The sequence below is a fragment of the Urocitellus parryii genome, chromosome 11 (genome assembly GCF_045843805.1).
Source record: "Urocitellus parryii isolate mUroPar1 chromosome 11, mUroPar1.hap1, whole genome shotgun sequence".
NCBI lineage: Eukaryota > Metazoa > Chordata > Mammalia > Rodentia > Sciuridae > Urocitellus > Urocitellus parryii.
This window is the reverse complement of record NC_135541.1, coordinates 83,958,947-83,985,020: the sequence shown is the minus strand read 5'-3', so window position 1 is coordinate 83,985,020 and position 26,074 is coordinate 83,958,947. Positions and strand designations below refer to the sequence as shown.

General features: G+C 34.6%; 1 protein-coding gene across 1 annotated transcript in view; it reads left to right on the top strand.

Annotated features, from left to right (window-relative positions):
- Positions 1-26,074, top strand: part of LOC113175177 (rho GTPase-activating protein 29-like) — a 63,800-nt gene that overhangs the window by 28,003 nt on the left and 9,723 nt on the right. The window contains 8 exon segments of the mRNA XM_077791464.1: positions 11,187-11,344; positions 11,887-12,044; positions 13,282-13,330; positions 13,332-13,384; positions 15,649-15,749; positions 17,069-17,206; positions 17,728-17,916; positions 18,192-18,329. Of these exon segments, the coding sequence (XP_077647590.1) occupies positions 11,187-11,344; positions 11,887-12,044; positions 13,282-13,330; positions 13,332-13,384; positions 15,649-15,749; positions 17,069-17,206; positions 17,728-17,916; positions 18,192-18,329 (984 nt within the window).

Sequence of the window (26,074 nt, the reverse complement as noted above, 5' to 3'; positions counted from 1 at the left end):
TTGTATTGCTGAGTGGTAGTCCATTATATGACTATACCACAGTGTTTTTCAATTTACCAGTTGGACATTTATGTTGTTTCTAGTTTGGGGTAATTATGAATAGAGTTACAAGAATATTTATATACAGGTTTTTGATGACTATGTTTTCTTTATTTTAAATAACCTAGGAGTGGGTTGGTATGCTAAATGCATGTTTAATTTAATAAGAGCTGCCAAACTATTTTCCAGAGTGGCTATAATCCAGTGGTACATGAGATTTTCAGTTATTCTCTGTCCTTGACATTTGTCACTTCCTTTTTAAAAAAAATTTTTAAAGTGTTCTAATAGAAGGGTAGGGTTATCTAATTGTGGCTTCAATTTGTTTCCAGAATGACTAATGATATTAATTTTTTTTTCTGTGGTTCTGGGAATTGAACCAGGGCCTTGTGCATGCGAGGCAAGCACTCTATATATTATTCGTATCCTGAAATTAAAAATTTTTAAAGGGCTTATTTGTAATCTGTATTTTGCCTATCTTTAATTTTTTGTCAAGTTGTTTGTTTTCTTATTGTTGAGCTTGCATGCAGTTTCTCCCATTTACAGCTTCTCTTTATATTTTTAGTATTGTCTTTCAAAGAGCAAAATGTTTTAATTTGTATGGAGTCTAGCTTATTATTTTCTTCTTTTATGGGTCATGTTTTTGATGTTATATCTAAGGATAAGGATACTTCCTTCATCTAACCCAAGGTCACAAAGTTTTCTCCTGAAAGTTTTATTATTTATTTATTTGAACTGTGGATTAAACCCAGGGGCTCTTTACCACTGAGCTACATTCCCAGTCTTTTTATTTTGAAACAGGGATCTCACTAAGTTACTGAGGCTAGCCTCAAACTTGCAAGGCTCCTCCTGTCTGAGCCTCCTGAGTTGCTGGGATTACAGACATACACCATGGTTCCTGACAAAGTTGTATAATTTTTCATTTATATACATGATCCAATTGAGTTACTTTTTTCATTTTTTAAATTGGAGCTTTATAACTGTACATATGGTGGGCTTTGTGGTTGCATATTCAGAGATGCATACAGTATAATAAAATAATTTGGCAATATTGTTCCCTACTAATTACCTTTTCCCTTCTCTCTTCCCTTCCCCTGACCCCCTTTCTCCACTGATTTCCTTTCTATTTTCATAAGAGGTAAAGATTGAGGTTTGATTTTTAGCATATAGGTTTTATATTAAAATTATACCTGTAGAATTTTAACTTACAGAAGTGATTAAGTACCAACACAGAGAGGTCAATGCCATTGATATAAGAATTTATTGCTTACATTTTCTGAGAAGACGATTTATCATAGCAGGTTTGGCAGGCAGATTCAGGAGTGAAAGGAAAGCTGAGTTAGAATCTTTATTGGGGTTTCCTCAGGAGAGGCAAAGTGGGTAAAATAACAGTTTAGAATTGGCTAGTTTGAATAATTCCGGTGGGCTTTGGGACACAGGAATGGTCTCTAGTTTCTTGTTATCTGGCCTTGGGATGATACAGGGTCAGAGGAAATAGTTGGCTTAAGGTAAGAGTTAGATCGGGAGTTGATTGGGCTACAAATTTGGGACTTCTTGGTTTATGTGTGAAGTATGTGATCCCAGCTGAGCCCCTGGCTATTTTAAGAGTTGTCTAGCCCAAGGAGGGCAGTTTCTCCCTGGCCAGTATTCTTTTCTTTTTTTGAGACATCAAAATATCATACAATACAGAAAATTTAAAACATGGTTAATATAGATGTCTACTTGTTCTGATACCATTAGTTGAAAACACTGTGCCATTTTCTTTAAATTGCCTTTGTACCTGTTTAAAAAAATCACTCGACTGCATTTGTGTGTGTCTGTTTCTGAATTCTCTACTTTATTCAATTAATATATTTGTTTATCCTTTTGCCCAAATCCCAGTATCTTGATTCAGTTGCTTTATACCAAGTCTTTTTTAATATTTATTTTTTAGTTTTTGGTGGACATAATATCTTTTTTTTTTTTTTAACGAAAGTGAGAGAGGAGAGAGAGAGAGAGAGAGAGAGAGAGAGAGAGAGAGAGAGAGAGAGAATTTTTTTAATATTTATTTTTTAGTTCTCGGACACAACATCTTTGTTGGCATGTGGTGCTGAGGATCGAACCCGGGCCGCACTCATACCAGGCGAGCGTGCTACCGCTTGAGCCACATCCCCAGCCCTGGACATAATATCTTTATATTTATGTGGTGCTGAGGATTGAACCCAGTGCCTCATACATACTAGATGAGCACTCTACCACTGAGCCACAACCCTAGTCCCAAGTCTTCTTTTTTTTAATATATCTTTATTTTATTTATTTATTTTTTTATGTGGTGCTGAGGATCGACCCCAGTGCCCCACTCATGAGGGGCAAGTGCTCAACCACTGAGCTACAACCCTAGCCCCATATATACCAAATCTTAAAACCAGGTAATTTGAGTCTTCCACTTTCCTTCTTTTTCAGAATTGGTTTTGCTTAAAATTCTTTAACTTTCTATTAAAATGTTAGAATCAACTTGTGTTTATCTACAGGAAAAATCTTGGTAACATTTTTATTGAAGTTGTATTAATTCTTAGATGATATTATGGAGAATTGATTGTATATGTAGCATCTTTTAAAATCCATGAACGCTATATATTTTTCCACTTATTTAGGTTATTGATTTTTTTAAATCAGCATTTTGTAGTTTTCAACATAAAAATCTTTTAGATTTTGTTAAATTTAAATCCATTTATGTGTTATTGTGAATGAATTGTGTACACATACACTTGCAAGTTCCAGTGTAATAACATTTGGAAATACAATTAATTTTTTTATATTGATCTTATTACTTGCAACCTTGATAAACTTGTTTTAGGAGTTGTGTAGATTCTTGGGGTTTTCTACATAGAAAATCACATTATCTGCAAATAAGAACAGTTTTATATTTTCCTTTCCAGTGTGTACTTCTTCTATTACTTTTCTTTTTAAAATATTTTTATTTATTTATTTATTTAATGTGTGATGCTGAGGATCGAACCCAGCACCCTGCATGTGCTAGGTGAGCACTCTAATGCTGAGCCAGAACCCAAGCCCTTATTTTTTTTTCTTATTGCACTAGATGGGGCTCCCTGTTGAATGGGGTCCCACTGTCGAATAAGAGAGGTAAGAGATGACATCCTTGTCTTATTCTCGATTAAGGGGAAAATATTAAGTCTTTCACCATTAAATATGATGATACCTGTAAGATACTTGAAGATACACTTCAATCTGATTAAGAAATTTCTCTGTTTGCTAGTCTGCTGAGAGTTTTATCATTAATAAGTGTTTGAATTTATAAAATATTTTTCTATATCATTTGATATAATCATATGGTCTATCTTCTTTAATTCTTTTAATTTAATGTGGTAAATTAAATTTTTATTTGAGTGTTGATCTTACCTTGGGATTAGCTCCTCTTGTTTGTGATGTATTATTCCTCTTATACATAGCTGGATTCACTTACTAATATCTTATTATATTAAAAGATATTAAAATATATTGTTATATCTTTTTTCTTTTTAAAAAGAAATTAATTAATTATACATGACAGTAGAATGCACTTTGACACATTATATATAAGTGGAGTATAACTTCTCATTCTTATGGTTGTACGTGATGTAGAATCACACTGGTTGTGTAGTCATGTATGCATATAGGGTAATAATGTCCAATTCATTTTAAGGTTCTTCTTACCCTCATACCCCCTCCCCTCCTTTCACTCCATTTTACCTAAAGTAACTCTCTTCTTCCCTAGCTCCCTCCCCTTATTGTGAATTAGCATCACATATCAGAGAAAATATTTGGTCTTTGGCTTTGTGGGATTGGCTTATTTCACTTAGAATGATATTCTCCAGTTCCATCCATTTACCAGGAAATACCATCATTTTATTCTTTAAGTCTGAGTAATAGTCCATTGTATATTATATACCACATTTTCTTTATCCATTCATCTGTTGAACCAACCTAAGTTGGTTCCATAGTTTAGCTACTGTGAGTTGAGCTGCTATAAACATGGATGTGGCTGCGTCACTATAGTATGCTGATTTTAAGTCCTTTGAGTATAAACCGAGGAGTGGGATAACTGGGTCAAATGGTGGTTCCATTGCACATTTTCTGAGGAATCTCTATACTGCTTTCCAGAATGGTTGCCAATTTGCAGTCCCACTAGCAATATATGAATATACCTTTTTCTCACATTCTCACCAACATTTATTGTTGCTTGTATTGTTTTTAGTTGTAGGTAGACTTAATACCTTTATTTTATTCATTTATTTATGTGGTGCTGAAACTTGAACCCACTGGTCCCCACTTCCACATGCAAGGCAAGCACTCTACCACTGAACCATAACCCCAGCCCATATTGTTGCTTGTATTCTTGATAATTGTCATTCTGACTAGAATGAAATGAAATCTTAAGAGTAAATTTTTTATTGATTTTTTAAAAAACATAAATGACAGTGGAATGTAGTAGTTTTGATTTGCATTTCTCTAATTGCTAGACATGTTGAACATTTTTTCAGATATTTGTTGATCCATTCTATTTATTTTTCTGTAAGGTGTCTGTTCAGTTCCTTAGTCCATTTATTGATTGGGTTATTTGGTTTTTTGGTGTTAAGTTTTGTTTCTTTTTTAATTTTTTTTTTTTTTAGTTGTCAATGGGCCTTTATTTTATTTATTTATACTCGGTGCTGAGAATCAAACCCAGTGCCTCACACCTTTAAGGCAAGTTAAGTACTCTACCACTGAGCCACAACCTTAGCCCTGGTGTTAAGTTTTTTGAGTTCTTACATATCTGGAGATGAATTGTCTCTCTGAGGTGCGTTGTTTTCCATTTTTATTTGGTTTTAGTTTAGGGTAATTCCTGTTTCATAAAATAAATGAGTTGAGAATTGTTCCCTCCTGTTCTGTTTTCTAAAAGAGTTTGTATTAAATACGTGTTATTTCCTATTTGTTTGGTACTATTCCCTGGTGAAAGTATCTGGGCTTGGGATTTTTTTTTAGGAAGGTTTTTTTTTTTTTTTAACTACATATTCAACTTCTGTTGATAAAATACTATTCAAGTTAATTATTTTTTTCTTAGGTGAATTTTGGTAGTTTGTGACTTACCTGGAATTGGGCCTTATCATCTTAAATTGCTGAATTTATGTGCCATAGGTTGTTATATTTTCTTATCCTCTTATTGTCTCTGTAAGTTGTAGTGATCTCTCCGCTTTTGTTTCTGATGTAGATCATTTGTATCTGCTCTTCTTATCTCCCTTCTTATGCACTGGCAGGTTTTCTCTCTGGTTAATCTGCCTCCATGTTTATAAACTTTATTTATATTTTCAAAAAATTGTTTTAAAACAATTTTTATTTGCATTGATTTTTCTTTTAAGTTTTATTGATTTCTGATTTTTATTCTTTATTTCTATTTGCTTTGGGTTTGTTTTACCTTTTTTAAAGTTTCTTAAAGATAGGAGCTTATATTGTTTATTGAGACCTTTCTGATTTTCTAGTAAAAATATTTAATGCTTTAACTTTTTCTATATCATTGTTTAACTGAATCTCATAAAATTTGAAATGTAATTTCCCATTTGTTTAGTTCAAAATATTTTATAATTTGCCTTAAGACTTAATTTTCAGTGTTAAGGATAATGTAAAGTTTGTTGTTTAATTTTTCAAGTAATTGAGGATTTCTCTGGATACTGATTTCCAGAAAAATCAGTATTTTTCTGAGAACTGATTAATTTCATTATGGTGGAAGAAATACTTTTCATGGTTTCAATTCTTTTAACTTTGTTTTGGTTTGTTTTATGACTCAGGATTGAGCCAAGAACAAACAAAGATTAAAAAGTAGAAAAATCAATGAACTGAAAAAGGAAAAGAAAAATCAGTGAAATTAAAAACTGTTTCTTTTAAAAGATTAATAATAAATATTGCACACATGTACTTGAAAAGAATGCACATTCTATTGTTGACTAGAGTGTTTCATGAGTGTCAGTTCCTCTTGGTTTATAGTGTAACTTATTTCTTGTGTATTCTTGATTACTTTTAAATATATCTGTCCATCAATTGCTGAGAAAAGAGTTTGAAGACTTGAACATATTGTGTATTTTTAATTCCTTCAGTTTTTATGTGTTTTGAGCTGTGTTGTTGGTTACTTCCATATTAACAATGGCTATATGATCTTGATAAATCAATCCTTTTATTTTTATGAAATGTCTACTTGTCCTGGTAAATTTCCTTGCTTTTTTTAGACTAATTTATGTAATATTGATAGAGTTATTTCAATTTTCTTTTGAAAGTGATATATCTTTTTCCATTTTTTCATTTTTAACTTTATCATTATATTTAAAGTAAGTTTGTTATATAGACTATAGTTAGTTTATACTTTCTTAAGTGCTTAGTCCATTTATATTTAATTTAAATATATATTCATATGTAGGTCCTTTTAATTTCTTTCCTGTTTATACCTTATATTTCCTTAATCTATTTCCCTTTTGCTGTCTTCTGTTGGTTGAATTGATAATTTTCTGGAACTACATTTTTTTAATTATTCATTTAATTTAGTCATTTATCAGAATTACATTTTAACTTAAAATGTGCATCTACATTTTGTCCTTTTAATTCATCTATTGGGTTTTTATTATATCTTATTGTACACATATATACTTTAGTTGGTTATACTAGGAATTGCAGTATTTGTTTTTTTAATTGCTTTTATTTTTAAATACATGACAGCAGAATGCATCACAATTCTTATTACACATATAGAACACAATTTTTCATATTTCTGATTGTATATAAAGTATGTTCACACCAATTCATGTCTTCATACATGTACTTTGGATAATGATGTCCATCACATTCCACCATCATTGCTAACCCCATGCTGTCTCCCTTCCCCTCCCACCACTCTGCCCTATCTAGAGTTCATCTATTTCTCCCATGCTCCCTCTCCCTACCCGACTATGAGTCAGTCACTTTATGTCAGAGAAAACATTTGCCATTTGGTTTTTTGGGATTGGCTAACTTCATTTCTTCTCCAGCTGCATCAGTTTACCTGAAAATGTCTTGATTTTATTCTCTTTTATTGCTGAGTAATATTCCATTGTGTATATATGCCACATTTTTAATCCATTGATCTACTGAAGGGCATTTAGGTTGGTTCCACAGTTTAGCTATTGTGAATTGTGCTGCTGTAAACACTGATGTGGCTGTGTCCCTGTAGTATGCTGTTTTTTTTTTTTCATTTATTTATTTATTTATTTAATTTATTTTTTTTACTGTTGGTTGTTCAAAACATTACATAGTTCTTGATATATCATATTTCACATTTTGATTCAAGCGGGTTATGAACTCCCATTTTACCCCGTATACTTTAAGTCCTTTGGGCATAGACTGAGGAGAGGGATAGCTGAGTCAAATGGTAGTTCCATTCCCAATTTTCCAGGGAATCTCCATACTGCTTTCCATATTGGCTGCACCAATTTGCAGTCCCACCAACAATGTATTAGTGTGCCTTTTCCCCACATCCTAGTCAATACTTATTGTTGTTTGTCTTCATAATAGCTGCCATTCTAACTGGAGTGAGATGGTATCTTAGAGTAGTTTTGATTTAAGAATTGCAGTATTTTTATGTGAATATGATCCTCTGTATGTATGGATTCCACATCCATGGATTCAGAAAAAAAAATCACATCTATACTGTAGAATATAAAAAGACTTTCTTTATATCATTCTCTAAACAATATAGTATAAGAACAATTTACATAGCATTTGCTTTGTATTATATACTGTAAGTGATCTACAAATCTTCTTTAAAGTATTTGGAGAGTATGCATAGATTATACACAAATCTATACCATTTTATATAAGGGGTTTGAGCATCTGAGATTTGGGTATCTGAGGGGTAACCTTAAACCTTCCCAGATGGATACTGAGGGATAACTGTCTGTAATTTTTCACAGTTTGCTGAGAACTAATATTTTACCTGAAGTGTCAGGTAGAATGTAGAAACCTTTTCACTATATAAGTCCCCTTAACCATTGAGGATTGTGGTTGATATGATACATTAAAGATCTCACCAGGCCAACTTAATTTTTTTTGCTTAAAAGTCATATGTATTATAAAGAAGAGAAGGAAAGTAGTATATGATATTTGTCCAGATGCTTTCCATTCTGTTTATTTCCCTTTCATTCCTATAGTTCCATCTTCTGTCTGGTAATGTTTTTCTTCTGTAAACAGAGCTTCCCTTACCATTTCTTTCATAGCAAGTCTGCTGGTCACAATTTTTAAAATTATCCTTCATTTAAGAATACCTTCATGTTGTCCTTAATTCTAAAGAACATTTTCACTGTATATTGAGTTATAAATATACAATTCAGTTGTTTTTTTTCCCCACCACTTTAAAAATGTTGTTTCACTGCCTTCTGGCCTCCATGGTTTCTCAGAAGAAATCCATAGTCAGTTGGTCATTATTTCTTGTATGGTTTGTGTTGCTTTTCTTTGGCTGCTTCCAAGGTTTTTTTTTTTTTAAAGAGAGAGAGAATTTTTTTTAATATTTATTTTTTTAGTTTTCAGTAGACACAACATGGGTATTTTATTTTTATGTGATGCTAAGGATCGAACCCAGTGCCCTGCGCATGCCAGGCAAGCGCGTTACTGCTTGAGCCACATCCCCAACCCTGCTTCCAAGGATTAATTCTCTCTGTGTTTGCCTTTAAGCAGTTTGGCTAAGATATCTTTATACATGGATTTTGTTGAGTTTTTCCTATTTTGGATTCACTGAATTTCTTGAATCTACACATTTGATCCTTGCAAATTTTGACAAGGTTTCAGCTATGGTTTTTTTCAAATATTTTTGTTTGTAGCACTTTCTTTCTCTTCTCTAAAACTCAGGTGACTCAGATGCTCTCACAGATCTGGCTGATCCTATTTTTCCCCCCAATCTTTTCCCCTTTAACTGTTTTTTACAAACAGTACCCAACTTACTATGGTTCAGCCTAAGATTTTACAACTTTACAGTGGGTTTTAAGTATATTTTCAACTTAGGGTGGATTTTTCAGGAAGTAATTATAAGTTGAAGGGCATCTTTATTGTCCTATGTATCTGTCTCAGGTTCACTGACTTCATTTTCCTATACAATCCTTTAATAAAAATTTTAGTAGAAAAAATCCCTTTTGTTTCTTTTTTGGATCTTCTGTTTCACTGCTGAGACTTCTGTTCAGGTTTCAAGACTGATTGTCCTCACTTGTTGACCATGTTATCATAGCAGCTTTAGAGTCTTCATCTGATAATTGCACCATCTGAGTCACCGCATTGTTGATGTCTGTTCACTGTCTTTTCCCTTGTGAGTAGTTGAGATTTTCCTGGTTCTTTGTGTGACAAGTAGCATTAAATGATATCCAACACATTTTCAGTAATACTTTCTGTGACCTTTTTATCCTGTTTATAACCTGAATTGGACATTCATTTTTTTTTAAGTTGAACAGAATTTGATCTAGTTAGATTCACGATCCACCTCCTGTGTGCCTTCCTCTTAGTCTTCTAACTGGGAAACTAAAATGTACCTCCCTACTCTGCTATGCTCCAGGGAGCCAGGGGCATCAATTCTCAGTCATTAAATAAGGGGAGAATAAAGAAAAACAAGAAGAATTTCAAATCCACTCACTCATTGGAGCACAATTCATCTTGTCATAAAGGATTCCCTCTGAAGTTTCTATTCTACTTCTACTCACATCACCCGCTGCCACAGGACAGGATTGCATCTTAGGGGTTTATGCTTGTTTGGGCACTGGGGCAGGAGAGGAAATAAATCCACCAAAGAAACCAGGTTATGACCTACTCTTTTAGTCATATCTCTTACTCCATGCTCTTTTTTTGTTCCTTGGACAAGAGAAGATCTCTCTTGGAGATCTTTCTGTCCATATCCTGTTTACACTTTTGGGACTCGAGCTGTTTTTGAGTAGGGGCCAAGTCTAGGCTGGATATGTGATTGGGGTGGGGGCAGGATTGAATTGTGGTTTATTTGCTACTTTCTACCTGCTACCATTTTCTTTTCAGAGTTCTTAGATAGCTGATTTGTGCATTCTGACCAGGGTTTTTGAGCAAATTCAGTATAGACCAAGGGATAGTGAGATTACTGCATCTGAATCAGAAACTGTTAAAATGTTCTGGGTATTTTAAATTGTGTTTCATTCATTTACCAAATTAAAAAAAATTCCTTATAGTTGTAGATGGACAGTGTGCCTTTATTTTATTTTATTTTTTATGTGGTGCTAAGGATTGAACCTAGTGCCTCATACATGCTAGGCAAGCGCTCTGCCACTGAGCTATAGCCCCAGTTCTCATTTACCAAATTTTGATTAATTAATGTTATAGCTTACAGAAGTAAAAAATAATTGAATAGGATTATAACATCCCAGGATTTGAAATTACCTTGTAAGTAATTTAGGCTGTTTACCTTTCACAAAACTCCTTTCACCTCAAATAATAAATAATGATATTTAAGATTAAGTATTTATATACCAGTGTATTAAACTGCTTGTCTACATTAAGTTATTTATTTGCACATAATCATATTGGAACAATACAATTCTTTGATCTCCTTTGAACTGATGCAGAAGTAAAATTCTAGAAAGCCTTTCCTCTAAAAATAAGGTCTTTGAACTAGTCACATTGCCATTACTTTGGGAGCCTATAAGGAATGTAGAATCTTGGGTTTTGATCCAGACTTCGCATTTGAACAAGATCTCCCAGGTGATTCACTTGAAGGTTAATTTTTTTCCAAATCACTGGTTATAAATAACTTGATCATCATGGTCATGCAAGTAAGTTTAGGCAGTGTGGTCAGACCATCAGGGTACAGAGCTATGGATCCTCAAATTGTGAACCATCAGGGACGTGGCTTGTATTTTTTAAACTTTACAGTTTAAAAACAGTTTTGTAGCAAATGAGCACACCTAGATATTAGATTCAAACTTCTCTTTTAGTTTACAATCTTTATCTTTCATAATATTGGGCAATATACCATGTGTACAGTGGTATTCAGAGCTGTTTCACTTGTGTGCCCTTTTTTATTGGTTCATTCATTGAAGTCAACATACATTTATTTATAATGCATTCTGTATATCACAAGTCTTTTCTGCCTTTTGTGTCTGTGATGATAGGTAACCGTTAATCTGTTCCAGATGCAGCACTTGCAGGCTGCCTCCCTTGCAAACAGTTTAGACTTTCCCTGTGATAGTGCCAAACTTTATGATCCAGGCCAAGAGTACAGTGAATTTGTGAAGGCTACAAAGTCAACTGAAGAAGAAAAAGTTGATGGGTAAGAATTAATATATAGATGAATTTCTAGAAATAAAACATTTACTAAGTTCCTATGTGGTATAAAGAGGTATATTTTCTAATATTGTTAGAATTGACTTTAAAAATTACTGAAAAATTTTATTTGTATTATTTTGTGGTTTCTTAGTAAGTCCATTCAATGAATAGATGTAACTCACTTGAGAGTAAAGCTTTCCATTTTGATACTGACCTCACTTCTGTGAGACTTAAAAATCCTTTGGGCATGGCAAATGACAATCATACACATTTTGAATGTCCACAAAATTTAACCTACATTTTCTACTGGGATGATACTACAAAAGTTTAATCATAACATGAATTACTGACTGTTGCTATTTCTATCAATGTTTTAACTGTGAAAATAAAAGTTTTATCCATATCTCCTTAAAGAAGCTGAACCATGTAACAGTTTGTTCATTATATTTAGTTAATTATTCTACATTTATTAAATCAACAAATTTTTCTGACTATAGTACAAAGTAGATTTATTGTTAGTGCTGAGCTTTATTTGCTTTTTCTTAGGAATGTAAATAAACCATTAACAAATAGTTCCCAGATGTCCAGATGTGGCCCTTCTCACTCTTTAAAGGATGTTGCGTGCCTTCCTGACAGTTGTAATAAAATTGAAGAGGACAGATTGAGTTTCCTTCCAGACTTTGCATTTGAACAAGATCTCCCAGGTGATTCACTTGAAGGTTAATTTTTTTCAAATCACTGGTTATAATCACTCTAACAATGGAGATCTAACAGGTGTCTTTCTTTCTTTCTTTCTTTCTTCCTTTCTTTTTAAAATATTCATTGTTCATTTGTAGTTGGACACAATAGCTTTATTTTATTTATTTTTATGTGGTGCTGAGGATCGAACCCAGTTTCTCATGCATGCTAGGAGAGTGCTTCAACACTGAGCTACAACCCTAGCCCCTAACAGGTGTTTTTTACTCTGAAGAGAATACAGGTTTATGAAAGAGCAAATTGTTCATTGGTCATTAAATAAACTGGAGCTCTAGAATCAGAAAATCAGGCTTTATAATGTAACTATGTGAGACCTAGTCATGATCTTAACCACCATGCCTGCCTTAAAGTCCATAATTGGTCATTGTTAAACAAATCTGAATTGTCTCATTTTATGTAATGTCAGTATTTTACCTTATGAAATCTACCTGTTAGCTAAGTTTTGACTTTAAATATTCTTTTCTTAAAGGTGGTTCATTTTTAAAAATATTTTTTTAGTTGTTGACAGACCTTTATTTTATTTATTTATACGCGGTGCTGAGAATTGAACCCAGTGCCTCACACATGCCAGGCAAGTGCACTACCACTGAGCCCCAACCCCAGCCCAAAGATGGTTCTTTTAGGAATATATGACAGCAGAATGCATTTTGATTCATTGTACACAATTGCAGCACAAATTTTCATTTCTCTGGTTGTATACTATGTAGTGTTGCACCATATGTGCAGTCATACATGTACCTAGGGTAATGATGTCCATCTCATTCCATCATTTTTCCTGTCTCCATGCCCCTTCCCCCTCACCCTCCCCTTGGCCCAATGAAATTTCCTCCATTTTTCTCATCTGTCCCCCACCCCCGTCCACCTCCATGGATCAGCATCCACTTATCAGAGAGAATATTTCACCTTTGGATTTTTGGGATTGGCTTACTTTGCTTAGCATGATATTCTCCATCTTCATCCATTTACCTGCAAATGCCATAATTTTATTCTCTTTTAATGCCGAGTAATATTCCATTGTGTTCGTATACCACAGTTTCTTTATCCATTCATCTTTTGAAGGGCATTTGTGGTGCTGGGGATATAGGTCAGTTGGTAGAGTGGTTGCCTCACATGCACAAGGCCATGAGTTCAATCCCCAGCAACCCCTGCCCCCTGCAAAAAAAAAAAAAAAAAAAAAAAAAAGAGATTCTTCTTTCATAAGATCATGGACATTTGGGATGTTTAGTGACTTAGAGTACTGGAGGGAGCAGTGAATCTGGATCCTTGGATTCAGAATCTGTAAGTCCAGGTACATAATTAAGTCTATCAGTAAAATTCAATGAAATTATTAAAATAATTATTTGGGGAATATTTATAACTAACTTATTTTTATAATGAAGTGTCTCAAATATAGATGAGAATATACATATATATGTACAGATTAAAGAAAGAGAATGAAACAGACCCTCAATAAAAATATTAGGACATTAGAAGCACCCTGGGTACTCCTTCTTGATAACACTGCTTTAGCTCCCACCAGCATAAATCATTATCCTGACTATTTTAAAAATCATTCTGTAGATATTTTAAATGTTTTTAGTACCTATATGTAGTAGAGTTTTGACCTCTTCTGGATGCTGTTCAAATTCAATCATACTATTTTGTGACTTAATTCATGCATATTATGTTAATGTGAATAGTTGGCCTTATTTTTACTACTGTATTCTAGTCCATGAACTTGAATATCATGATTGATCTTTTGAATTGTTTTGCAGTAATTGCTATAATAAACAATTCCATTATGCCAATCCTTGAGCCTATGATTGATTATTGCTATTTTTTTTTTACAAATGTGCTTTAAGGTACTATGATATAAATAGTCTCAAAATCCTTGTAGAGCAAATGTTTTGAACTCCCTCTTAGTAATATCAAAGAGGATAATTCTCTATGGGTTTTATAACTAGCAGGAAAAGTAGCATTTAAAGCCAGGAGATTCTTGCTTCCACATTCTTCCACCAAAGACTAATATAGTCTTTTCTGGCTATCTGCCTTCCTCCTAGACTCATGATGGGGATGTTTTTTAGGGTTTGACTTCATCAAATTCCAAAGCCATTTTTAAAGTATTTTACATATTGCACAGTTTTATACATTCAGATTAATGTCTTGTATTTAAAGTTAGAATTTTTGCCATGCAGCACTGGGGTTTATAGATTGATTATCAGGTGCCACTTTCTCATTTCCCACTACCTCTATTCAAGGGACACTCTGAAGCCTAAATATTTAACTGAATATTCTAGATAGTGCCAGAAATTAAGACCTAATCTAGAGCAACCCTTAACCCATTTGGAATCTTGTAGATGTCATGTGATGAAGGCAAGAATTTGGAATTTCTATCTCATGATAAATGGGTGAGACTGAGGGATGCCTTACTTGAGAAAAGAAACTTAAGGACATGAAATGAAATGAAATGAAATGAATTAGAGTTCTGTTTTCCCCTGTGAGAAAAAAAATATGTCCAAAGACTGAGATTCATACAGAGGCAGATTTTTGTTCAATAATATAAGGGAACTGTCTTATAATTAGAATAGCTCTAAAATGGAACATGTGAACTTGTGATTTTTTAGTCATTGGAAACACATTCAAAGTAAAAACTAGACACCCACCTGTGAGCATATTGAACAGAAAAATCCTTTTGAGAAGAGGGTGTTGCTTAAAATCATTTATGAAAAGTGTTACTAACTGAAGCTAAGATTGTTTAAAGACCTTGAATTAAAGTGAATTCTTTACTCAGTAGTAGACCTGTTTATAATTTAGCAGAGTAAATCTCTGCTAGTCAGTCTACTTCCAAACATGCTTTGATATATACATAGTAGTGTCCTGTGACATAGTTTGAACTTGTGATTTCAGCTCTTGGCTAGAGATCCCTGAGTTCTCCCTGTTTCCTATCTCCTGATTTACTAATAACATAATTTAATTTTACTATTGTATTATCGAGTTCAAATAGTTTTTGTATATTTTAGAAGGCCTTAGATTGTATTGTGTACATTTATTAATAATTTAATAAACATTTAATGACAACTTTACTATTTTGCTAGCCATTCTGTCAGATATCAGATATAGAACATGAATATAAGATACTACCTTTTTTATACTTTTATTTTATTTATGTATTTTTACGTGGTGCTGAGGATCAAACCCAGAGCCTTGGACATGCTAGGCAAGTGATCTACCACTGAGCCACAATTCCATCCTCTAGATACTACCTATCTTTGTGAAGCTTACAACCTCTAATACTTTCTATCAGAAGTTGTCAGTAAGTTCTCATAGGAATATATGATCCTAAGTTTTAAATTTATTTGGAAAAGTCAGATAAATTTAGTTAAATTCCTTTTGTTCCCAAGAAGGAATGAGCATCGTAATTCCCTGTTATCTAGAGTATAAGAATGGAAGCAAATTTTTGGATTGAAGCTAATAAAATAGTGTGACTTGCATAATTCCAAAAATATTGTCATTTCCCATTTCTGTTCTTCTAAAATGAATAGCCAGGCAATGGTATCAACAATTTTCTTTTAGGAGACTTTCATCAAAAACTTCCACAAACTCCATTCAGTGGAACCATGCCTTCTGCAGATGATTTAGATGAAAGAGAGCCACCTTCCCCTTTAGAAGCTGATATTATATTGTATTCACCTGAATGAAAACCCATTAAACTAGTTGAAGTAGTAATATCTCATAAGATCTGAAAGATAGTATAATTTTAAAGAATCATTACTTTGGTGTGTAATAAACAAAAGCATCACACAGTAACTTAAATATATCCCAGTAATTATGTTCAAATATTAATTGATAATGTACTAATCAGTTATCTGAAATACAAATAGAAGAATAAGTGGCAGGGTTAGGAATAACAGCTTAGTGGTAGAGTACTTGCTTAGCATGCACAAAGTTATAGGTTCAATTCCCAGCACCACACACACACACACACACACACACACACACACACACACACATAGCAACAAAATTAGTAGATCTGAGATGTATTGGCATGGTATTAAAGTAGCAGGCTAGGTCTGGTCTTCTTTCATAAACCCAGTACAATGACTTACTGTTAAAAGGGAGCATGCCTGAGAAAGTCTGAGAAATCTCCTTTGAAAGAAAGAGTATAAGAAACCAAGCAAGAAGAGCAGATTCAGTGTACTTCTTGAGAATAAGGAATGTTTTGGGTGTCGAAGGATATAAAAGTAAAGTCAGTTACCTTAGTGACTCAAATTAGACTCTCATAAATTAATTTTGTACATTTGATACCTGTAATACCAATATAATATTAAATATAATAAGCTAGATTGCCTGTAATTTTATAATGAATTAAGAAGAGCTTTATCCTTAATGTAAATAATTCTAACATACTCGCCTCATGTAATTGTATTTCTTTGAAGCATTTATAGCATTTATATGCCACCTATGAACATACTTACCAACTGTGTAAAGGACATGTTAATATTATTAAGTATAAATATGCTGATTCTTTTTTTTAATCTTTTTTTTCCTGGTACTGGGGACTGAACCCAGAATACTCTATCAAATGAGCTGCCATCCTCAGCCTTTTTCATTTTTCATTTCAAGACAGTGTCTCACTGAGTTGCTGAGGTGGGCGTCAAACTTGTGATTCTCCTGCCTTAGCCCCCTGAGTTGCTAGGATCACAGGCATACGCCATTGTGCCTGGCTTAAATGTGCTGATTCTAAAAACATTATGCCATAGTATCTTAAAAATTTTATTGGTTTGATGGTGATTTTTACTCATGGATAAAATGTTGAGTAAAAGTTTGTGTTTTATAAAAGAGATCTATAAAGGAGATTTTTTCATGTTAAAACTCAAAATAATAGCTTTTTATAATATATGAATAATCTCAAAGTCTAAAAATTATTCCAAGTACAATATCATGTAGTATATTTTTTTTGTCATTTACCCTTCTTATATTTCTGTTATAAGAACCCAGTTCCCTTGGAGCATTTAAGAAACCTTTGATGTCAAAGGCAGCTGTTACTCACAAGTTCCGAAAATTGAAATCCCCCTCAAAATGCAGATATTGTGAAGGCATTGTAGTGTTCCAAGGTGTTAAATGTAAGGAGGTAAGATCTTTTTGGAATCACGTTGGCCCCCTGATTTTTTTGCTATATACTTTTTTTGTTATGTTTTACGTATTAGGAGATATGTGTGTATTCACACACATGTATTAAATATATTTAAATTTGTTGTTTATACTCCTGGGAATTAAATTCAGGGTCTTGCGCATGCCAGGCAAGCACTCTACCCCTGAGCAGTATCCCCACCCCCTTTTAAATTGTGTTTTGAAATGGGGGTCTTTCTATGTTGAGCTGGCCTTCAAGTTGTGATCTTCGTGTTTCAGCCCCTCAAGTAGCTGGAATCATAGGCATATGCCATCACACCTGGCTCTGCCAGTACATTTTTAATAAAGTCCCACAGTTTATCTTCTATGGTTTTCTACTTTGTTTTGTTGTTAAATGTATTTCATAAACCACAAGTAATACTTTTTAACTCATTTTTGTTGTTATTAGTCTGGCTGTAGTTTGCTTAGTTTTGAATAGTTTTAGGGTGAGTTAATCAGTTTTAAAATATCATTTTCTTGTAGTGTCTCCTTGTTTGTCATCATAAATGTATGGAAAACCTAGTTATCTTTTGTGGTCACCGGAAACTTCTGGGGAAAACACACTTATTTGGAGCAGAATTCACACGAGTTACAAAAAAGGAGCCAGATGGCATTCCTTTTATACTCAAAATATGTGCTTCAGAGATTGAAAAGAGAGCCTTGTGTTTACAGGTATGTTGTTAACTCTTAAAATTCTAAAAACATAAATGCCTGTGTGATTTGTTTTAATGAAAAAGAGACTTTAAGAAAATCAATACTCTCAGTTTTTAATAACTGAATTTATTCACATTTATTTGGGGAATGTTAATTTATTTGACTTTAACTTGTTTTTTTCCTAAAATACTAATACAAATTGAAGGAGATACATCAAATATGTTTAGATGTCTAAATTTAGCCCTTTGTACTTAAGTAGAATTTTGCATCATTTTTTTTCTTTTCTATTCAAGGGAATTTATCGTGTCAGTGGAAACAAAGCAAAAACTGCAAAACTGTGTCAAGCTTTGGAGAATGGAATGCATTTGGTAGACATGTCAGAATTTAATTCACACGACATCTGTGAAGCCTTAAAATTATACCTTCGACAGGTAAAGTTTTTATTGTAAACTACATCAAATAAAAAGAGCAAAAATATATTTTGTATTTCATATATTTTCATTGGCACAGATTATGTCCATGTCTTTCTATTTTTTTGATTAGAGCATTATATTTATACATAGTAGCTAGGTTCATCCTGACAATTTCATACATGCATAGATCTGACTCACTCTACTTCGGTCCTCTTTTTTCCTCCTTTTATCTCCCCACTCCACTCCATTGATCCTCCCATGTTGATGTTTTTCTCATTATTAATGTACAGATCATAAAATGTATATAAAATATACGTGCAATTTAAAGAACAATAATAATAAAACCAAATTCCACTTAAGAAAATATTACTATTCCTTGTACAAGACTTCCATGTACCTCTTCCCTGTTGCAGCCTCCCAACTCCATCTTGGAGGTCCCTCCTAACCATGTTAAAGGGATAAACATACAGGAATAAATAACACTCATTAAGTTTTTGTTATCTTTAAGTTTTAGAACACTGACTAAAAGCATAAATGTATCTGTATAAGTAAAGGCCAGTGTTCACACTGTTAGGAATATTCAATAAGTAGGACAGTATCTAGATCATAGTCTAGCTTTGCCTTCAGTGATGTTTCAAAATAGCTATTTTGGGAGGTTAGTAGGCAAGGCCATGAAGTTCATAATATTTGGGGCATCAGGCATAAGTCTTCCTATAAGGTGGATACTAGAAGTCTAGCAGGAATATGGTCAGGGAGTGGGCTGTCTATATTGTCATTTTCTTTTTTTTTTGATGTTAGATATTCCTTTATTGGTAACATTTAGTGTGACTACAAATATCGTTAGTGTAATGGTACATTTTTTTCTTCTGCAGTTAAGTAAGATATCTGGGGTGTGTGTGACATTTATTAGTATGGAGTTTAACAACTTCACCAATGACATTAGCATCCATCAAATCTTGTTTGGAATAACTATTAGGTCAGGTTGGCAATGTGGTAGTATTCTAATTTTAGCATTTGTCCTATTAATTAGCTGCTATTTTTCTGTAAAGAAAATATTTCCTTCTTTTTCTTTTCAATTCTATGGATGCATGGATTTTTTTTTTATTGTGTTACACTCAATTATTCTTTTTTGTTTTTCTGAATTCTCCAAATTTGTCCAGCTCCTTGTGACCTTGACTCCTTTAGTGTGTGTGTGTGTGTGTGTGTGTGTGGCACCAAGGATTGTACCCAGGGGTACTAACCACTGGGCTGCATCCCCAGCCCTTTTTTGTATTTTACTTAGAGTCAGGGTGTCACTGAGTTGCTTAGGGCCTCGATAAGTTGCTGATGCTGGCTTTGAATTCATGATCCTCCTACCTAACTCAGCCTCCTGAGACACTGGGATTATATGCATGCACCGCCATATCTGGCTTCCTTTAGTGTTTAACACTTCCATATTTTTAGAAAGAAGTTACCCCAGGGTCACTTGAAATTTTTAGTTCATAAACCCAAACCAGCCAATTTCCTAAGGAGCTCTGGTTCATTTTATCAGGGAATGGTGCTTAGAAACCAACAGTGATGCTTTAAGTGTGCTCATTTATTGAACATTTACATGGTCCTTGTGCTAAGTGCTCCGTGAGGCTATGCACTCGATCAGGTTCACATGGCCGTCACATGGCAAAGTTGGGACTGGAGCCCAGATTATCACATCACTGTCTCCGTCCATAAATCCCCTTTACACTGATGGTCACAGCTACGTCTTACGTATGAGTTTGACAGAAGACATTATTTATCAGTAAGAGGAACAACAATGTTAGCAGCTATGAAAATTTCCTCGGTGAGTGATTTCTAATTCAATTATAATAGTAGTTATTAAATTATCAAGTCTTGAAAATTAGAAAGAATGTAATTTTTATCTGTAAAATGCATCTCTGGAGTTTTAGGAGTAGGAAATAAAAAACTGTGTTTTTTTTTTCTGTTCAGATTTTCTTTTTTTTATTTATTTTTTAATGTTGGTTGTTCAAAACATTACATAGTTCTTGATATATCATATTTCACATTTTGATTCAAGCGGGTTATGAACTCCCATTTTACCCCGTATACAGCTTGCAGAATCACATCAGTTACACTTCATTGCTTTACATATTGATAAACTCATGTCTGTTGTATTCTGCTGCCTTTCCTATCCTCTACTATCCCCCCTTCCCTCCCCTCCCCTCCCCTCTTCTCTCTCTACCCCCACTACTGTAATTCATTCCTCCCCCTTGTACTGTTTTTCCCTTTCCCCTCACTTCCTCTTGTATGTAATTTTGTATAACCCTGAGGGTCTCCTTCCATTTCCATGCAATTTCCCTTCTCTCTCCCTTTCCCTCCCACCTCTCATCCTTGTTTAATGTTGGTCTTCTTCTCGTGCTCTTCTTCCCTAGTCTGTTCTTAGTTACTCTCCTTATATCAAAGGAGACATTTGGCATTTGTTTTTTAGGGCTTGGCTAGCTTCGCTTAGCATAATCTGCTCTAATGCCATCCATTTCCCACCAAATTCTATGATTTTGTCATTTTTTACTGCAGAGTAATACTCCATTGTGTATAAATGCCACATTTTTTTTATCCATTCGTCTATTGAAGGGCATCTAGGTTGATTCCACAGTCTTGCTATTGTGAATTGTGCTGCTATGAACATCGATGTAGCAGTGTCCCTGTAGCATGCTCTTTTTAGGTCTTTAGGGAATAGACCGAGAAGGGGAATGGCTGGGTCAAATGGTGGTTCCATTCCCAGCTTTCCAAGAAATCTCCATACCGCTTTCCAAATTGGCTGCACCAATTTGCAGTCCCACCAATAATGTACAAGTGTACCCTTTTCCCCACAACCTCGCCAGCACTTATTGTTGTTCGACTTCATAATGGCTGCCAATCTTACTGGAGTGAGATGGTATCTTAGGGTGGTTTTGATTTGCATTTCTCTGACTGCTAGAGATGGTGAGCATTTTTTCATGTACTTATTGATTGATTGTATGTCCTCCTCTGAGAAGTGTCTATTCAAGTCTTTGGCCCATTTGTTGATTGGGTTATTTGTTATCTTATTGTCTAATTTTCTGAGTTCTTTATATATTCTGGATATTAGGGCTCTATCTGAAGTGTGAGGAGTAAAGATTTGTTCCCATGATGTAGGCTCCCTATTTACCTCTCTTATTGTTTCTTTTGCTGAGAAAAAACTTTTTAGTTTAAGTAAGTCCCATTTGTTGATTCTAGATGTTAACTCTTGTGCTATGGGTGTCCTATTGAGGAATTTGGAGCCCGACCCCACAGCATGTAGGTCGTAGCCAACTTTTTCTTCTATCAGATGCCGTGTCTCTGATTTGATATCAAGCTCCTTGATTCATTTTGAGTTAACTTTTGTGCTTGGCGAGAGAAAGGGATTCATATTCATTTTGTTGCATATGGATTTCCAGTTTTCCCAGCACCATTTGTTGAAGATGCTATCCTTCCTCCATTGCATGCTTTTAGCCCCTTTATCAAATATAAGAAAGTTGTAGTTTTGTGGGTTGGTTTCTGTGTCCTCTATTCTGTACCATTGGTCCACCCACCTGTTTTGGTACCAGTACCATGCTGTTTTTGTTACTGTTGCTCTGTAGTATAGTTTGAGATCTGGAATCGCTATACCACCTGATTCACACTTCCTGCTTAGTATTGTTTTTGCTATTCTGGGTATTTTATTCTTCCATATGAATTTCATGATTGCTTTCTCCATTTCTACAAGAAATGCCGTTGGGATTTTGATTGGCATTGCATTAAACCTATAGAGAACTTTTGGTAATATCGCCATTTTGATGATGTTAGTTCTGCCTATCCATGAACAGGGTATGTTTTTCCATCTTCTAAGGTCTTCTTCAATTTCTCTTTTTAGGGTTCTGTAGTTTTCATTGTATAAGTCTTTCACCTCTTTTGTTAGGTTGATTCCCAAGTATTTTATTCTTTTTGAGGATATTGTGAACGGCGTGGTTGTCCTCGTTTCCATTTCAGAGGATTTGTCACTGATATACAGGAATGCCTTTGATTTATGCATGTTGATTTTATAACCTGCCACTTTGCTGAATTCATTTATTAGCTCTAATAGTTTCTTTGTAGACCCTTTTGGGTCTGCTAGGTATAGAATCATGTCATCTGCAAATAGTGATAATTTAAGTTCTTCTTTTCCTATTTTTATGCCTTTAATTTCTTTCGTCTGTCTAATTGCTCTGGCCAGTGTTTCGAGAACTATGTTGAACAGAAGTGGTGAAAGAGGGCATCCCTGTCTTGTTCCAGATCTTAGAGGGAATGCCTTCAATTTTTCTCCATTCAGAATGATGCTAGCCTGAGGCTTAGCATAAATTGCTTTTACATTGTTGAGGTATGTTCCTGTTATCCCTAGTTTTTCAAGAGTTTTGAACATAAAGGGATGCTGTACTTTGTCGAATGCTTTTTCTTCATCTATCGAGATGATCATATGGTTCTTATTTTTAAGTCTATTGATGTGGTGAATAACATTTATTGATTTCTGTATATTGAACCAACCTTGCATACCAGGGATGAATTCTACTTGATCATGGTGCACAATTTTTTTGATATGTTTTTGTATCCGATTCGCCAGAATTTTATTGAGGATTTTTGCATCTAGGTTCATTAGAGATATTGGTCTGTAGTTTTCTTTCTTTGAAGTGTCTTTGTCTGGTTTCGGAATCAGAGTGATGTTAGCCTCGAAGAATGAATTTGGTAGTTCTCCCTCTTTTCCTATTTCCTGAAATAGCTTGAAAAGTATTGGTATTAGTTCCTCTTTAAAGGTTTTGTAAAACTCTGCTGTATACCCGTCCGGTCCTGGGCTTTTCTTAGATGGTAATCTTTTGATGGTTTCTTCTATTTCCTCAATTGATATTGGTCTGTTTAGGTTGTCTATATCCTCCTGACTCAATCTGGGCAGATTATATGACTTAAGAAATTTATCGATGCCTTCACTATCTTCTATTTTATTGGAGTATAAGGATTCAAAATAATTTCTGATTATCTTCTGTATTTCTGAAGTGTCTGTTGTGATATTGCCTCTTTCATCCCGTATACTGGTAATTTGAGTTCTCTCTCTTCTTATCTTCCTTAGCATGGCTAAGGGTCTGTCAATTTTATTTATTTTTTCAAAGAACCAACTTTTAGTTTTGTCAATTTTTTCAATTGTTTCTTTTGTTTCGATTTCATTAATTTCAGCTCTGATTTTAATTATTTCTTGCCTTCTACTTCTTTTGCTGTTGTTTTGCTCTTCTTTTTCTAGGATTTTGAGATGAAGTATGAGATCATTTATTTGTTGGTTTTTTTCTTTTTTTAAGGAATGCACTCCAAGCAATGAATTTTCCTCTTAGAACTGCTTTCAATGTGTCCCATAGATTCCGATATGTTGTGTCTGTGTTTTCATTTAACTCTAAGAATTTTTTAATTTCCTCCTTGATGTCTTCTAAAACCCATTGATCATTCAGTAATCTATTGTTCATTCTCCAAGTGGTGCATGATTTTTCCTTCCTTCTTTTATCGTTGATTTTCAGTTTCATTCCATTGTGATCAGATAAGATGCATGGTATTATCTCTACTCCTTTATATTGACTAAGAGTTTCCCTGTGACATAATATATGATCTATTTTTGAGAAGGATCCATGTGCTGCTGAGAAAAAAGTGTAGCTGCTTGATGTTGGGTGGTATATTCTATATGTGTCAATTAAGTCTAGGTTGTTAATTGTATTATTGAGTTCTATAGTTTCCTTATTCAGCTTTTGTTTGGAAGATCTGTCCAGTGGTGAGAGAGGTGTGTTAAAGTCTCCCATGATTATTGTATGGTGGTCTATTAGATTCTTGAACTTGAGAAGATTTTTCTTGATGAACATAGCAGCCCCGTTGTTTGGGGCATATATATTTATGATTGTTATGTCTTGTTGGTGTATGGTTCCCTTGAGCAGTATGTAGTGTCCCTCTTTATCCCTTTTGATTAACTTTGGCTTGAAATCTATTTTATTTGATATGAGTATGGACACTCCTGCTTGTTTCCGCAGTCCATATGAGTGATATGATTTTTCCCAACCTTTCACCTTCAGTCTATGTATATCTTTTCCTATCAAATGCGTCTCCTGCAGGCATCATATTGTTGGGTCTTGTTTTGTGATCCATTCAACTAGCCTGTGTCTCTTAATTGGTGAGTTTAAGCCATTAACATTTAGGGTTATTATTGAGATATGGTTTGTTCTTCCAGCCATAGTTTGTTTATTAATGCTATTAAACCTGATTTGTTTTCCTCTTTGATTATTTTCCCCCCTTTACTGTCCTACCTCCCACTGTTGGTTTTCGTTGTTGTTTTCCATTTCCTCTTCCTGTAGTGTTTTGCCAAGGATTTTTTGAAGAGATGGTTTTCTAGCTGCAAATTCTTTTAACTTTTGTTTGTCATGGAATGTTTTAATTTCATCTTCCATCCTGAAGCTTAATTTCGCGGGATACCTGATTCTTGGTTGGAACCCATTTTCTTTTAGCGTTTGAAATATGTTATTCCAGGATCTTCTAGCTTTTATAGTCTGTGTTGAGAGATCAGCTGTTATCCTGATTGGTTTACCCCTAAATGTAATCTGCTTCCTTTCTCTTGTAGCTTTTAAAATTCTCTCCTTATTCTGTATGTTGGACATCTTCATTATAATGTGTCTAGGTGTGGATCTCTTATGATTTTGCACATTTGGCGTCCTGTAGGCTTCTAGGATTTGGGATTCTGTCTCATTCTTCAAGTCTGGGAAGTTTTCTTGTATTATTTCACTGAATAGATTGCTTAATCCTTTGGTTTGGAGCTCTGTGCCTTCCTGTATCCCAATGACTCTTAAGTTTGGTCTTTTGATATTATCCCATAGTTCTTGAATGTTCTGCTCATGGTTTCTTAGTAGACTTGCTGAGCTATCTATGTTCTTTTCAAGTTGAAATACTCTGTCTTCATTGTCTGATGTTCTATCTTCTAAGTGATCCACTCTGCTGGTAGTATTCTCAATTGAGTTTTTAAGTTGGTTTATTGTTTCCTGCATTTCTAGGATTTCTATTTGTTTGTTTTTTATTACCTCTATCTCCCTGTGATCTTTTACTTCCTGGATTTGTTTGTCAATGTGATCTTTCATTGTCTGATTTTGCTGTCTCATGTCTTCCTTGAGACTCCAGATCATCTGAAGCATGTATGTCCTGAGCTCTCTATCTGACATTCCATCTGTTGCAGCTATTACCTCTTCTAAAGTTGAGTTGACCTGCATTGCCTGTGGTCCTTTCTTTCCTTGTCGTTTCATACTGCTGGCGTTTCTTTCTGCTTGGTGAAATTGTTGTGTCTTTGATATTTTCCCTCTATTTATTTATATTGCTCTTGTATAGTTGAAAAATCACCCTTGCAGGGCAGGTAGTGGCTGTGATCCTCCTCCAATTAGTGTGATCCGTCTACCATGCTGGCAGGCCCTAGGTCTGCTCTGCTGGTCGGTCAAAGGTCCGCCTACCCAGCAGGCGCCAGGGGCACCTGTATCACTCCGTAGGTTGCTGGGCCTAACCTCCCGATGGGTCGCAGGTTCCCCTAGCTTGCAGGCACTGAGGGAGGGGCCGGTTCCGTCCCTCAGCAGGCTTTGGGCCCGATCTGCTGGTGTTCACAGTCCCGCCTACCTTGCAGACACTGGGGGAGGGGACGGGCCTGGCCCTCAGCCGGCCACCGGACCTGTCCTAGTGGGTCCGGTCCGCGTTCCCTGCAGGCACGTGTAGCTGCT